At 38.4% G+C, this 17,261-nt stretch overlaps 1 protein-coding gene across 1 annotated transcript; it reads right to left on the reverse strand.

Annotated features, from left to right (window-relative positions):
* Positions 1-449: 449 nt before the first annotated feature.
* Positions 450-17,258, reverse strand: mslna (mesothelin a). The gene is made up of 35 exons (XM_079217501.1): positions 17,231-17,258; positions 17,107-17,134; positions 16,917-17,001; positions 16,671-16,817; positions 16,375-16,586; positions 16,170-16,273; positions 15,958-16,076; positions 13,764-13,919; positions 12,308-12,522; positions 12,137-12,222; positions 11,902-12,029; positions 11,631-11,756; positions 11,249-11,439; positions 11,087-11,175; positions 10,474-10,604; positions 10,129-10,253; positions 9,863-9,989; positions 9,448-9,660; positions 9,116-9,286; positions 8,567-8,713; positions 8,264-8,313; positions 7,083-7,215; positions 6,840-6,922; positions 6,605-6,731; positions 6,130-6,320; positions 5,347-5,437; positions 5,104-5,224; positions 4,759-4,940; positions 4,221-4,376; positions 3,974-4,107; positions 3,749-3,873; positions 3,571-3,665; positions 2,783-3,083; positions 1,122-1,172; positions 450-910 (listed from the first exon to the last, which is right to left on the reverse strand). The coding sequence occupies exons 4-35, from the start codon at positions 16,779-16,781 to the stop codon at positions 807-809; spliced, it is 4,395 nt and encodes a 1,464-aa protein (XP_079073627.1). The 5' UTR covers positions 16,782-16,817; positions 16,917-17,001; positions 17,107-17,134; positions 17,231-17,258; the 3' UTR covers positions 450-806.
* Between the last annotated feature and the right edge of the window lie 3 nt (positions 17,259-17,261).

Raw genomic sequence — 17,261 nt, forward strand, 5'->3', positions numbered from 1 at the left:
TAGCATGGATGCAGACTGTTAAGTCTATCAGATAGTTTTCTTCAATGGGATACTACAATGTATTAAGTGGGTTTATGCATTTTAGTAGGATGTTTTAAGAAGGAATAGACAAATCACTTTTGTATTTGACAAAATAAATACATTATCGAAACTATTATATAAAAACAACTTGAATTCTACACATTGTGTATGCTAAACACCCCTTTTTAAATGGTGCATCATTAAAGATATGTCAGTACTAAAACACGTTTTATTTGTTCCAAACTTAAAAAGAGGAACTATGTTTTTCTTTTTCAATGTACTCTGCCCCTTTGGAGAATATTCAAGAGCACTATTGTATTGGATAGAGAGAGATAAAATCCATAAAAATCAAGACATTTTGATATGTTAAATTTCTCTACATCTGCTCCAAGAGACAGAAACAAACACACAGACATTAGATATGTTTTTGTATGTGTTTATTGATTTGATATATAGAAAGTTAGTTGACATTGTAATAATAGATAAAACATTAAAATTGAGAGATTCATTTAAAATTCATAATAATGGAACATAGATGTTATTATTGACAGTGCTTAGTTAAAAAAACATCCCAGACTATAATCTAGATCACCACTTAAAACAAAACTAATTACTGTGATTGTTCAATTACATAGTTTTACAACATGAAGGGATAGAGTGAAGCAGAGGTTAAACAGTTATGGATAAATAACCTAATATGAATGAATTACACTTTAGCGTTATTGACACATTAATTGAATAGTTGCTGATTATTTATGAATATGATTAGGAAATCACTCGTCTATTTAGACGGCTTGTTGGAGAATTTGCAGCACAGTTGTCAGCAGAGCAGCCACAAATATGGATGTTGGGTATCTTGCAAGCTGTGTTCCCCCACTTGTGGCATTAGCTAGAAAGCAAAGAAAAAACAAACATTTATATGTAACTACTTTTATCACAGATGCAGAATTATATCTTCAATGGTTCTTATCATTTTTCACATGGTTAAAAAACAGATAAATTAAGAATTATGCAACTAAAATATAAGTTTTTAAGCAATATATACACATTTAATTCACAGTGGGTAAACTGGTACTGTAAATTAGGTCGTAGTTGCTCACCTTGGGTGGTTGACACTGTGGTCAGGCTTCCACTTGAGCTGCTTGGGTTTCCTGTGGATGAGATTCAACATAGTCAGACGGTGCATTGTAAAATCATGCAGATTGCAGCAGTGTTGCTTCATCTGCTGTAAATCCATTTTGTTGCATTTCAATGCATTAACAATAACGTGTGAGTGATTTGATTATACAAATTATTTGAAGTTGTAGACTTTGATGTTAGCTGCAGAGCTGCTATTATCGCTAATTTGCTCATTCCAGACAATGCAAGTAGCTCACTAGTTAGAATTGTGAGTCATGAAGATTGCTCTTCCTCCAGCCAGAGAACCAGAGAACCAGAACCAGGACCAAAACCCTGCTGCAGTAAAATGTTTTTTTTTTCTGAAGGTAATCTGGTGCGAACACTAACGCTTTAGACATATATTATTTAATTATATAAAACCTATTCAGTTTTAATATGTTTTCAGTTCATTCAAATAATATATATTATTTGTTTTGGCACCTCAAACCCTGAAAATGTCAGGGCACATAAAATGATCAGACTATAAAAACTATAAAATAATGTATTTTCATCATAATACATTTAAAATAAACTACTATGCTTTTATTATTGAAACATTTAAAATAAAATACATGTTTCCAAACACCAATAGTTTTAAGGTGTTGAACTAATTAAAAAACTTTTGTCCCGAAATTTTCATGTTCTCAAATGTTTGAGTGGCTGAGTGAAAAGATGTGTAGATCTCTCTGAAATATTGATTATAATATCTACTTTTAACTTACAGGTAGGATGGTATACTTTTAATGTCAAGTCATACAACCAATCTAAAACTAGAAACATTGTATTTTATCATAAAACTCTTTATCGTATTTACAAAGTATATAAATGAAGTTGCTAGCAAGAACAAAAGCTAATGCTAGCGTCCTACTATATACCCGTTTAATTTGAAATTAGTTGCATAAATGTCACGATATGAATCGTTATCTGACGCTTAAGATTATTTATTAAATTTTTTAAATGTTTAACAGTGTTATATAATACACGTTCAAACCATTTTCATGATAATATTGAATATTCTTTTACTATTTAAGATGCCACTGTCAAGTCAAGAGAAATCAGCGCTACACAGGGAGCTAACATTGTCAGGCGGCACAACTGATAAACGTCAGGTGGTGCAGACAGATACAACTGTAATTTAAAGCAATAAATAAAAGGTTAAAGTGAACAAAATGGTTGCTGAATATGACGTGAAGAACTATTGTATTGAATGTATTCATTTTTAAATTTGTATTATTATGTTTCTCTATTTAATTGTAAAATAAAATGTTAAATATACTAAATACCTAGAGAACGCAATTATCTTAAATTATAAAACACAACCATAACACAACAATGTGTTAGTTACTGTAGACACTCCAAAGGATAATTTCCAAAAGTTTTTTTTTTTTTGGGAAAATATATATTTTTTTACAAATATTGACAATTTTTAGCCTGTGAAGTAAAACAAATACTGTTAAAAACTATTAAAAACAAAAACAACAACTGAGACTTGTTAAAGCATAATGTTGCAGATCCAAAAACATCCATTATCTCAATTTTGTATTTTCTTAAAAAAATTACCCTTTTAGAAGCCTGATTCGTCATTGACCCATTATGTGTTTACCCTGTGTTGCTGTCACGGTGCTGGTTCCAGCTGATGTGGCGGCGTTTGTGGCGGCGTTCGTGGCGGCGTTTGTAGCGGCGTTTGTGGCGCCGCTTGTAGCGGCGTTTGTGGCGGCGCTTGTGCCGCTGGATGGTGTAGTGGTCGGGTTGGTTCGGTCGGTGATTAGGCCCAGACCCAATGTGTCCAGGTCTGCCTGTGTTTGATTGTTTATCCAGGCCTGAACTATGGTAGCGTTCTGAAACGTTCTCAGATCTGCTAGATGGTTACCCATGATGCTTTTCACATCGGGCACAGTCAAATCCTGCACATTACAAATGAAAAAGTGTGGAGATTGGTCTGAAGTTTTAACATATAAACAACTGTAAAAATATCGATTTGAAAGGGAGTTGCTTCATTTCTTTTCCTAGATACACTTTTGGTAAAAAAAAATCATCACATTTTCAAAAACGTATCTTCTTGAAAAAGTCTCAGAATGGTTTATGTTCTAAATTACAGGAGTCATTGAACATGTCACATTACACATCTGCCAGTGATGGTGTATGCTCTCCACAACCATTAATATAATAGATATATAAGAAAATCAATACCACCCTCTTTATTTACATATGATTCCCAGCAAGAAACATAATATTCACATCTCTTTAAATGTCAAAAATATTCTTTTAATACTTTGGCATCAAAACATCGTCTTGCCTCAACTGCTGTATATTCTCAATAAAACTACAACATAGATGTCTCCCACACTACATGTCCAGAACCCGTTCTGGTTTCAACTCTAGTATCCTTACCCTGATCACGTCAGAATCCAGACTCTGGAAAGTTTCTACGCTCATGCTGATGTTCAGGTTTGACAGTGCTACTACACTTGCCCGAGTTGCCCCACCTATCACAGTAGAGAGGAAAACAGGAGATTAGAGAGCAGTTTCACAAGAGAGAGAAACAGCCAAAAAGACAGGTAACGCTCACCTAGATAGGGAGTTATCAAATTGTAATAGCCGGGCTGCTGTGAGCTGAAGGACGTGTTACTGATCTCATACAGGACTCTCTTCTGCTCCGATGAACATGACGCCACATCCAGTGGTTTGGCATTTCTGACAAGGTTCAAGGAGACAGTAACAAACAGTGTTTAGTCTGTATCATCACTCGCAGGGGTCATGCTAAGGCATCTTTAAGCTGCATGCTACAACCCACCTGATACTATCTGGGGTGATGGTCTTCAGTGTACTGGTGTCTAATGAGCACAGGTTGGAGTCAATACTGTTCAGCTCAGTGCTTCCCAGGGAGTTTCCAGAAGTGCTCAGATACTCGGTGATGATTGCTTTGCTCTAAACAACATTAAAGATGGCACGGAAAGTGAACAAATGCAGACAGATGAGACAGTTTTAAGAGTTAAAATTCAGAGATTTTTCAGCGTCTTGATAACCCCTCTTCATTGTACCTTTGCTGCATCCCATGATCCATCCTCAGCATTCATGAGGGCTGCCAGGGTGTCGACTTTGGTGATGCTCCACTTGGAGATGTCATCAAGTGATGCCACACGAGACACTGAACCGAGCACCTGAACTTGCTCATCAGAAACACCCGATGGGAATGCCTGGAAGAATAGAGAATGGGGAGTAACACATGGGAGTTGAAATAAAAATGAAAGCATGTAAATACAAATCTGACCGTATTTCCCTTTGAATAAATGAATCCAAACAACGCTTATCAGTGCCAATTGACATGACGACTGCTGTACCACAATAACCTCTAAATTGATAAACCCATTGCTGAAAACAACCAGTTCATACAATAAATGTGTCTCAAAAGAAGTGAAACACTTTCTGACATATTCCTGTAACGATCCCTGTGTAGTTATTTCTCAAGGTGTCTGTATTCGTTTTGAAAAACTCCATAACCAGCGAGGCCGAATGGTGAAGGAATATCTAAATACTGCCTGCCTCATACTAAGCAACCATTTCATACACAAAAATGACCTGGTTGAGCTTCTTGAGAATGATTTTCTGGAAGTCATCGTCGTCCACTTTCTCGCAGATAGAGTTGAGGTTGTCCTTCAGAAAGGAGACGTCCAGGCAGAGGTCAAATTGCGTCTGGTCGTAGCCGAAGGGGAAGGAATTGTCGCCGACTGTCACCTGGGTTATGTTACCCACAGTGCAGCCTGAAGAGGATTGACCAATGTGAGGGGTAACAAGTAAGTAGTGTTAGACACACGAGTGCATCAGTTTGCTTAATGGCATTCTATAAAATTCACACAAACACATAAACACAAAACGAGTGTATCAACATCTGCAACTGTGGAGTTCTGCCTCTTTTATCTTTACCTGCTCCCCGTTTGATACGGACAGCGTTGCAACGTCGAAACAGCACCTTGAGCTTGTTCTTCTTCGTTTGTGTTTTCCTCAGTTGGGGGAGAAAGGTTTTCAGGAACCTTCTCTTTGTTTTCTGCAAAAAATATATGTTTTATTTATTTTGGTGTCCCTTTGAAATTCCTTCAATATCACGAGGTTAAGTAAATAGCATTGGTTTAATTAGCATCAATAAACAGGTGAAGGTGGAACACATACAGTTTGGAGTTGGCCCCATATGTTTCTTGTTAAATATAGAGGCAGGATACCAAGGTTCTTCAGTGTTGTCTTGTTCCAGGTGGTGACATTCCTGAAAAACACATGCGAGTATGATTGTAGTTTTGAGTTTGGCTTTTCTCCCTCGATACCCACTTGGTAAGAGACACTCCAGATGAATGTACTTATATGAAGATTAAAATGACAATTCACTTTAGTCTTTTTTGTTATTTGACCATCACTAATACATAAAACATGGAGTCCAGTAAAAAATGACGTGTGTGAAAAGAAACCTGCCTTGTTAGGATTCTTATTGTCAACAAATCTAATGAAAAGACCAAAACTAAATCTGTTTGTTTAATACTTCCTGACTATGTTTCATTTAATACTGAACATCGGAAAAGTAAATCTTAAAAAAACAAACATTTAATATGCATTAAAATAATAATTTGCTCGCCACTATAGTTTCTAACAAAAGTTCTACAAATATATTCTATTTTACTTAATGAGTATCAACTCTAATAAGGTGACTGTTGGATTGATTCATGGTAATGAATGAACATGTCTCACAGTTTGACTCCTGGAGGACAATGGGGCTCAATGGCACAGAGTAATAAGGATAATCAGGTTTAGGATACACAGACAATATTTGTTGGTAAGTTCAATTAATTTGGTCGTTGTATGGGATTTGCTGACATTGCAAACAATAACAAGAATATAGCATATTACCATCCTTATCCTTTCATTTTCAGAATAAATAGCTATTTATTAATCTAATTCTGGTACCCGTATTTCGTTTGCCCAGACACCAGCAGCGTCTCCATGCCCGCCACCTGGCTGTCCGAGAAGTCCTTGCAGGCTTTGAGTTTTTCCAGAATTAGAGGATCAGCGTTCTGGATGTGAGAACCGTCCAGAGTGCAGGCCATGTTCCCGAGGACCTCCACATTGTCTGTGTTCAAACTCACACCACTTATACCCTGGACGGTTGAAAACAGAGTATTTAGTTGAAAACATGTACCATGACAGTCTAACTGGTGATATACATAGATAACACTTACAGTAAATGAGAAATGATTATTCATTTGATACAGGTATTCATTTGTTGATATATCTAAAATGCTTACTGTTGCCATATAATGGGGATTCAAGCTGCATTTTTTAAAGTTATATGTTTGCGATAAATTCTTCCAGTTACAACAAGCTGCATTACTCTATCACCCTTAGCTAAACCAAAGCAAACCTTCATTTGAATGACACTCACCAAGCAGGCCTTGGCTTCATCGAGTAGCAGCGATCCCTTGTTCAAAACGGTGGAGGCCACAGAGAAGTCTGCAGCACCCACTGCGGTGAAGTATGACCTGCAGTTGCCGCTCGTGACATCTTTGCTGCTGTAATAAGCAGGAATAGAAGGAAAAGCAATGAGCGCATGCATAGCATTTGAAATCGCAGACACATCTTGAGGCCATTCCAAAAGAGATGCATGGAGACAGACTCACTTTAAGTAGAGAAGCATGTCTGAGGGATAATCTGTGAAGTTCTGGGAGAGGTTTTTCTGGATCAGGTTGTACATGCATGTCAGCTGTGAACGCAAAGATTACATGTACTTTTAAACGACTCCATAACACATCATACTTTTTTTTAATTCATGACTGGCATTATACATCCAATTTATCGTAATTATAAACTACATTTAAAGGGCTTAATATAATTAATTTCAGATAGATTTCATTTGAATTTACCTGTGATTCTTTCAGCTGCACATTGGTCCGTCCTCTCCTCGGCCTACAGGCATGGACCAGCCGTCGGATTCTCTTTTCTGTCATTCTGTTAACTGATGTGCATGTGAAGCCTTGCAGAACAGGCGGATTAAGCCTTTGGGGATAGTGGAAAAATCAATAGGTTAACCCTCCTGTTACCTTCAAATTGACTGACATCTTTTACCCTTGGGGTCAATCTGACCCCAGCAATTTAAAACTCCAGAAAATTATTATAATTTAAATGTTTTCCCAAGTTTAAGTGTCAGGTACTTTATGTTTGTTTTGTTGACTACCTAAATACAAATAAAACTTAAACTTAAATTTAAATACAGCATTGATGGTGTTATGAAGAGCTCAAATGCTGTATGTCTTGGACATGGCTGACGGCGTCTCTGGTGGGGCCTGGAACCATTTTGATGACATTAGCAGCACTAAGTCTACCCTGTTGTTTAAGTGGGGAGATGGACACGTATAACTTTAGTTGGAAGACAACAGGAGGGTCAACACTGAGTCTCAGTCTCATCCTCCGTCTCAGACATATTCTCCTCAATGTCACTTTCATGGTCAAAGAGATGAGACAACACCTCATTGACAGGAAACCTTTCCTTAGAAGTCATTTTCAGTTGAGAGAGACCAAGAAAAATTGTTTAGAAGGCTGCTGTGCAAACCTTCACATGTTTGAACCATATTTCCCCCTCCCCCACGTCATGTGAACTATCAGTGGTTCTCGCACTACTACAGTTATGGTTATGATAGGATAGAAGCCTGAAGCTTTTTGAAGATTACAAAGTTGCATGTTAAAGTGACCTCAATATCATCCAAAACAACCAAAACAAATGTGTGTAAAATATTGATATGTCGTACATGTTTTATACAGCTGAAACAGCCAGGGGTCAAAATTGACCCCAAAGAACACCGATGCGTACAAGATGTGTACAGGGCTTTTTTTTTTTAAACATATCATCATGTTCATTTTATGTATACCCAGCTGTCCCCATTAAATTAGGAAAAGTCATGAAATATGAAGCAAAAAAACAAATATGTTAATCATATATTTAGAGACGTTAAACATTGGATGGGGTCAAATTGACCCAAAGATAACAGGAGATCATGAACAATCTCCCCGTGGGGAATAGAATATGTTGTGGAGCTGGTTCACTTACTCTTCGATTTCGGAGTTTGTTTCATCCAATGCTCCAAAAAACATGGCGGCCTAGAAGACAGACAGATAAAAACAGAATAAGTTAACTCTTCACAGCAATTTAAGTGTTTTTAATTTACCTACAGCTTTAGTCTGATATTGCAAAAATCTAAAAGTCTTTGAGTTGCCTCATTATCTTATTGGTGAGAAGTCACACGGTGCCCTTAATGTAAATGATTGCAATGGAATATCTGTAGCTTCAATCTGAATATATCGGCAAACACTTGTCTCCAATTGATTCTGTTCTGCGCTTAGAGCCACATACCTGATCTCCTGTCCATTCCTTTTTGTTAATCACACTGATGTCCACAGTCTCCGCTGTGAATACCAGCTGGGACGGTGGAATCTCAGCTGCCATAGCATCAGGGATATTCTGCACCACGCTGGCTGCACTTGAGTTCAGAGAAATGATCTACCAGGGAACACAATAGAGTTAAAACCCTAATCAGAAATCATCTCAAAGCTCCTGTAAGTGAGTACATATAAAACAGGTACTACGTTCTGGGGTTCTTGAATGCTGTTTCTGCATTCACACACATTTATATCAACCGGGAATATGTAATACATTATAATAAAAATACACATAAAAACATCCAAAAATGCTGAGAAGAGCACTGTGAGCAGTATCTGCAGCGCTTGGTGGCGGAGGGGGAATTTGTATTTTGAGAAGAAAACACAATTACACTCTTGTTTACGTGCTCTATAAAAATACACAAACCATAAAATATGCATCCTAGTGTCAAATGTGTTTTCATCTTAATCTTAGATCAGCAATGGCTGCAATGCCGGGATTGAATCAAAAGTTCATTTGTACCTTTTGCACGAAGGTTTGTTGGACGACTGTGGGAGCTGTCAGCATGTTGGAAACAAAGGTGCTGCTCTGAGAGAGGTTGGATAGCTGAGATGCTGGGATTGCTCCAATTGACCCTGAAGGAACTCCAGCAATGAGTGTGCCGAGGGATTCCAGGGAGGATCCATTGATGATCTATTGGATACATTTGCATTCATCAAAGTCGTGGTCAGTAAAGTACGTCAGGGTAATTTCATGAAACCACGCTGAACCAAATGCAGAACACTGCTCGGCTCCATGCTTCAAAGCATTAAATACATCACATGATTATCAGCCGTGTTAAGTAAGGCCTTTACCAGGGAGCCTGAGGCAATCATGACTTGGATGATTTTGGTGGACTGCTCCTGGTTCCAGGTGCTGACTGACCCCAGGATGGACAAAGAGGAAACCAGCACCGATGGGGGAACTGAAGTGATCTGGCCGCTGGTCAGGCCTGAGGTGGCACTGCCCAGGGTCACAAACGTCTCTGTGGTGAAGGTCTGGATGTTGGATGCCAGAGCAGCAGCCACCTTTACAATAGAGCACACCCGGTTACGAAAAACTGAGGACATTTTCCTTTAGTTCAAATGATATGTCAAAGAAAGATGTGAAGAGAATAATGTACAATTATCTGAAAGTTGTTTGGGGTTTTTTTGTTTTAGGGTTTTCCCCATAAAAAAGTACAGAAAAACTAAATCTCTGTTTTTGTCTAGACATAATGGGAACTGGTACCTCAGAATCCTCTGTTCCATTGCAGAATGCTGTCAGCTCATTCAAGATGATTATGGTATCAGATTCATTCAAAGAAGAATATGCCACACTTGGGACCTCAGAAGAGCATACGAAGAGGCCTGGAACCCTAGATGAAAAATGAATATAGACATTTTAATTCATGGAAACCTACATTCACCCATTGAAAAACAAAAACAAAATATACATATATGATATACTGCATATGCTACACAAATACATATTTTGTCAAATTGGTGGATACTTACTTCAGAGGGCTCAAGGTTGGGTCGAATTCAAAAAGCCGTGAGATGTAGTAGTCTGTTACATCTTGTGGGATTTCTGTGTTGTTAAAGAGCTCCAGGTTGGCTTGGTCCACCAAGAACACTTCAGTCTTTGAAAATATATCAACACATAGATTAATACATGTTTTAATTGCCTTTGCCATTCTCAGCCTTAACTAAAATGTATTGATAACAAAACATTCCATACATTTGTTTTAAACTTGATTGCGAATGTGAAAGCTACGGCAGGTCTAATTAAATAAACAACTTCTATATTTTGTCAAAGCATTACATTGAAATAAGTTATATAGAGTGTATTTCAGGACATACTTGACTGGTGGAGATGAAGGTGGTGAGATCATCGACAGTGAGGAATTGCACAAAGTCCCCGATGTAATTGACAAACCAGGCGGTAGAATTTAGTTCTGCATCACTGGCATTGTAGCATCTGGTTTCAGAGCCTATACAACAGGGAAAACCCAGAACATTGCCAACAAATAACTTAATACACGCAACACTAATGTGATATAACAATCATTGAATTATCTTATCTTCTGAACTTTGGCACAGTGGTGCTTTGAGCTAAATGCTAGCGTCATATGTTAAGCAGATATAATGCTAACCATCTTAGTTTAGCATGTCAGCATGCATTTGTCCATTAGCGCTAAACACAAAGTACAGCTAAGGCTGATGTAAGTGTTATTAGTTTTGCAGGTATTGAGAAAGCCAGGGATCCACACTATTTTCCCAAAATATGTTGTACAGTTGGGTTTGGACACATCTCTTGAAAAACCTCAAGCAAACTTTTGGTGTAGAAAAATGTATAATTTCAGCTGTGTGCACTGCACTGAGAGAAAGTTAGATTCAGCATGGACAGTCAGTTTTAGGTCCTTTAAATACACATCTTTTGTACACAATACATTTGTTTAAAAATGCATCTTACCGGATCTCAAGTAGGTGCTGATGGTGGTGTATACATCACCCTGTCCAAACTCAGAGTTGTTTGTGAAGTTGTTTCCCATTACGGAGACCCTATTGAAAGGACAAGATCGCACATTTAATGATGGCCATGAGCTTTCTGACACTGGGAACAGAAGAGACTTACAGTTTCTGGAAGGCTACACATGAAGCATTCTGCACTTCGTTGGGGCTTATGAGGCTCTTGGTGAGGAATTTGAGATAGCTTGTCAATCGCAGGTCGAACCAGGAATCAACCTCGGATTTGTTGTTGCTGCTCAGAGCCAAAGGCCAAACACAGGGAAGGGTCACCATCTTCACATCATCTGGAACGTCCTCCTGATGGCACACATGTGTACTTACACGTTTAATGAACGGCTGGTGTCATTTACAGAGGATCAAATGATGTATTATATAAAAATCCAGTACGAGTGAATACATCATCATATGAATGCTGCGAATAGCAACATGTGGCATGTTTCATCAGTAATAATGTATGTTGTGTGGCACCATTCAGATAAGTGACATACCGTTTCTATGAAGGCAGGAGTGTTGTTGTAGTTGTTGAAGATGACACAGATGTCAGAGTTGTTATCAATGACATTGGGTTGGATGAGGAACTGATGCAGCTCTGAGGTGCTAATGGTACTTAGGAGCTACAAGAAGAAAAACAAGTTGATATTACTGCTGGAATAGCACAACATATGTAGGAATTTGCATTACATCTATCACCAGGTGGTAACTCTTATTGAGCTCTCTGTGTGGGAATTTAAGTAGAAGTATTGTTTTGTAATATTGTACCTCTGACTCGCGTGTCTGTGGAAGAAGTGATGTGAACGTGGACAAATCTGGAAACCCAAAGCTGAGGAAAATGCTTCTCAGATAGATGTAGAAGCTTCCACCACTGTAACACTTGAGGGGCGTTGAATCTGTTTTAAAAACAAATTTGGGAACATATTGCCAGAGAAAACCAATATTCTGAAATACATATCCACTTCACAACACATTTTCTTTTGCCATGATGTCTCATGCAAACCTTTGAGGGAGAGGACAGTTCTATTGTAGATCTCCTGTTGGGTGTTGTTGCTGAGTGTCAAGTGTTGCTTGTCCAGCAATGTAATCCTAAATTCAGATTAAAATCAGTGTTAAGCAATTAAAAAATACACATAATCACAGTGATCATAACCCCGACCAAATACATTCTTACATCTCTTGGCTGCTGTTACAACTCCTCTTGTTCACAATTTCGAATAAAGGCGTCACCAAGCTGGGAGAGAGGTTAACCAGGAGAGGGCTCAGTCGAACGTTGAGCCACAGCAAGAACTCTGAGTCATTGATGGCTGGAGAGGACAGGTTTCCTCTGTCGAACACTGCCTGGAGGAAGGCAGATTTCACCTCCACTGTGTAGTTGTCTGGGTGGACCTGGGGGTATTTAACATAGCATTTTTAAGAATTTTAACGAAATGGTTTAAATGATAGTAAAAAGGTTATGTTATGACTCATGTTACCCTAAATAAGTCTAACTATATAAAAAGCCAAATATATGTTTTCCCTTGCTGCTTTCAAAATCCAACTGAAGATCTTGTTCATGACTTTTTGCAGATATCCAGTAATGCCCCTTTAAGCTCAGAGCCATTGAGTTTAAAAACTCAAACGCTTCTAGATCATCATCCACAGGTCCGATCTAATACATTTAAACGGCTAAAGTACTGTAAACTCTGTGAGAAGAGAAACGATGGACTACATTTAAAGAGAAAGATCTTTATATTTTTATAATTCCGTAATTCTGTAAGCTCCTCAACATGACTCAGCGATTATAACGTTTCACTATTTAACTCATTTAGTACCCCTAACAAAGGCGGATTTCAGAGAGCACTGTTCGATCAGTATTGACGTCGCGAGCTGCGAAGCAGCAACGGGAGTTTTTTTAATTTTTTCCTTCCGAGTTTCGAGGTCCTGCGATCTCACTGGACTAGAAAGGCTTGAAAACATGTCATTGCTTGTGTTTATTGTGATTATTATTGCCGATTTATTTGGATGCTTTAGGCCTTAATCTTTCTAAAGAGGTGCAGTATGACTGTGTGGCATGATGGGAAGGCACCGCAAATACAATTCCAAAAACTCGGTGAGCGATCGAAGAGTCATTTTTTGATCAGACTCTTGACTTTTGATCGTATTTATACAGTAAAAAAATATTTTTTTTAAAGGCAAGGAGTTGCAGATTCTTTAGAGACAATAGGGTCTGGTATTCATATCAAGGTCATATGAGCTAGGGTCCCATAAAATCAGGTTAGCCTCTGGGAAGCAGGGATTGACCTCTAGGTCTGAAAAAGTGAAGCCAATGCAAAAGTACCTCAACTTGCATTCTTTGAAATGGCCAGCAGGAGCGACTCCTCTGGTTGCAAAACTGTCTATCATAGCCTTAATGAAGGTAGGATTCATTGCAAAGTTGTTGAATTACTTTAGACTGCATTGGTTGTAACTAAGTGTACCCAATAAACTGGAATTTCAATGTTGAGTATAATGCATTTCAGTTGGATTTTAAAGTTACTATTTGACAATATAACATCTTTAAACATGATTATGCCATGTGTTTGTGTGTAGAAACAATTTAAGTGTTATTAGGCAAAAACCAACAAAGTGTCAGCTATACAGATATTTACCTCAATGGCTGGTGAGACTATGTCAAAGAAAGCACCAAAGTCAACAGGATCGATGAATGTCATGATTTCTTTCACTTCTTGCATTGTCTTCAGTTGTGATGGAGTTGCTGCGAGCTGGGCCAGCTGTCCGAGAGTGATTAGATCTTCAACCTCCGCCTAAAAGTGACAAGCAGCATTTCAGTAAGCGAACACTTACAGCGGAAAGGCATGCGGTTGTATGCTTAGGTTAAACAATGGACGTCCCAGTTTTCTAATTTAGACCTTTTATAATAGTGTAAAATAAAATTTGCCTTGAAGGAAAAAAGGCAAATGATATCTAATGACAAAGCACAAATAATGGCTCATTTACCTGCCAAATTAATAAATGTGTTTCACGCTTTAGGTTATTTTGCAGACCTGAGTAAATAGTACTGGTACAAGTTGCAGCTGACCTGTATAGTTATCTTGTGTATAATATATATTGAATGTAGCTTTGGTAATTTTATTATTATTTTTTATTATTATTACACACATGAACCAATCTGACTGCAGCAGAATTCCTGTCTATCCACCTGATCTACGTACATAAATACACACATACTCACACACACGTGATTAATACCCAATAGGCAACTTATCTATAAGCCATTTTGGCTGTATGTTTTGGTTGCTTTGTAGAAAAATATTATATGGAAATAATATGGAAATATTGTTGCTTCTGCTGTTTGAGGATTTAGCCTAAAGCGTTTTGTTATTTGGGGATCTTGTTCATCATACATTAAGGCAAAAATGGTGAGTACATTTGAACTATTAAAGATTATGCTCTTCGTCAGTTGCTTGCTGATCTGTTGTTATGTTGGTTCTCGGGTTTGCTTCATCAGTGGGGGGTTTGAGGATTTTTTCATGCAATGGTTAGCTGACTAGGCTAATGCTTAGTTACAGGTGCAACATTACCACTGTTTGTCTTACTATTTGTCTGCCTCACTGTTTACTTAATCATGATGTATTGGGTGAGACAGCAGCAAAGTATTGGTGTCTCTATTGCACATTGGAGCTTAGCAGGGGTGGGAGAAATTTACCCCGGTTTTGGCAATGGGTTCTGGCAAAATGCTTTTGTTTTTTTTGCTGCTGGGTCCAGGCTGAAAACAGGATATATTTAAGGTAATTTGTGCCAGTATGTTGAAATAATTAAAACATTATCACCTGTTGGATAATTAAAATAAACATGGTATGTATTATCTGGGCTATTTCTCACGCACAGATGATATTGCTGAGTTGATGAGTAATGTGAGGATATATTTACAACTAAAATACACCAGCAAGTATTTGAAGCCAGTAATATAGTGAAATGGACAGGATTCATAGACTTAAAGACTTTAAGCCATATTTAAACAATCAACACAGCACATGTTCTAAAGTGCACAGCGTATTTAGGGCTTGTCCAACTCCTCTTTTGCTTGTTAAAAGAGCAGTGTCTGGGACTTGGTAGCATCGAGTGGTGATGTTTCAGCAATGCAACTATCCCCCATCACCCTCACACCTCCTTTTCCAAGCATGTTGGTGAACTACGGTTGTGTAAAAGCATGAAAGGCTCTCTCTAGAGCCAGTGTGTGGTTTGTAAGTTCTGGGCTACCGTAGAAACATGGCGATGTAACATGGCGAACTCATTGAAAAGGACCCGCTTCCTATGTAGATATGAAGGGCTCATTCTAAGCTAACAAAAATACATTGACTATTAGTTTCAGGTGATTATACACTAATACAACTATGTACACTATGTAAACACAATAATTAATAGTACTATATTTCCATAGAGCAAACATAGTGATACATATTGTAAAACATTTCAGCCAATAAATCCCCTTAGATGTAACACTATATCCCTTTAAATTGAATACAATCTGAGCTAGTAAGACACAAAGGGTAAAGGGTTTTGGCAATGACATGAAATTAAACCAATCAGTGTCATCTCAAATGCCAATTGAAAAGCAGGTGTGGCTGTAAGAAGAGCACTCCGTCTACGATTTGTTGCAAAGCACTGCTGAGCAATGCTTTGCATGGAACAAGCAGAATTTAGATGCACTATGTATCCACCTAATGTTTTTCCAGGATCAATTAAAAAGTAAACAGGCGTTGAACAGCAGGTAATCGCAAAACTATTGGGAAAGACATTTCAGCTTAGGATAGGAATACTATAACAACCATTGGTACTTACAATGGAGAAGTTGGCATTGAGGGCTTGCAGATCCTGCAGAGATGCAAATTCAGAGAAGCTGCCAAGGTTTACCTTTAGCCACTCTCCACTACCGTTGATAAATGAGACACAGCCAGGATCTGCGAAGAAGACAGAAACAAAGTCATTGACAAGGTATAACCACCACATGCTATCAAGACTTTACCAATTTGAGCCTGAGCGCTTGCCTTTACCTGATGAGTCATTTCTTGAAAGGAAGGGCTTGATGAAATGAGTGAAGACTGCTGGCTGTCTTTCTCTGTCAATGGATGCCTTTTGGCTGATGAATGCCTGGATGCTAAATTTGAGAGAAGGCTTTTAATACCTAAACAATTACAAAAGAGCAGGTTCCTCTGCAATCTTGGTCACAGTGGAGCAATGTATCACATATGTGCTTACACAATCCGGTACGTATGGCAGCTGAAGTTCTTGGAGCTTAGGCAGAATAGGAAGTTGGGGGATGAAGAGGCCAGAAACGGACGAATCCTTGTCTGGAACCAGCTGCTGACAAAGGTGTCATTCTGCAGTTCTGCCTGGCTGAAGTTGGCAATTCTCACCTCCCCAAGAGCCTCAAGCGCATGTGACGAGAACGGGTTGCTGTTGTTGGGGGCCTGGAATTGGAAAAGTAATTTTGGTTTGACACAGAATTCCAACAGGGAAACACCAATTTTGTACATTTTTGGGATTGGATTTACCATGCTGGCGTATGTCACAAGAGCCTGGTCTAGTGCCGGAGAAGCTTTTTGGAAGAAAAGCTTCCAGACCTCTACGGGGTAGGTCCTTTGGCTTTCCAGTGAGCAGTTCATCAGTGTGACCAAGTTGCTGGCTGTGAGATGTGTAGCCTTTGAAAATAATTAGAAAAGAAATGAAACAAACACATTCAGAGTTTATGGAGATTAGTATCAGGAGGGTAATGTAGCAAAAGCCAAATCAAGTCTTACCGAGGAACAGGCATGTTCAGTGATGCTTAATTTGCACAGGGCTTCAGAGGAATTGCCAACAGACAGGGTTTGTTCCACTTGTGACCTGAGGAGGACAATACAAAAGTAAACCATTGTCACCTTAGATAGATTGTGGAAGAGAACTTTACCTAACCAAACCCATCACCAGACAAAACATTAGTTCACCCACCTATTAACTGCAGCACAGATGAGGTCCTCTGTGAAAAGATCAATATTTGTGTATCAGATATTGTAGCTTCAGAATGCGATATATTGTCATCAAAGTTGAAATATCAGGTAATTCAGAAACTTACCATCAACCGAAGTCTCCTTGCACTGGAGACA

This window comes from Taurulus bubalis, assembly GCF_910589615.1.
Source record: "Taurulus bubalis genome assembly, chromosome: 4".
In the NCBI taxonomy this organism is placed as follows: Eukaryota; Metazoa; Chordata; class Actinopteri; order Perciformes; family Cottidae; genus Taurulus; species Taurulus bubalis.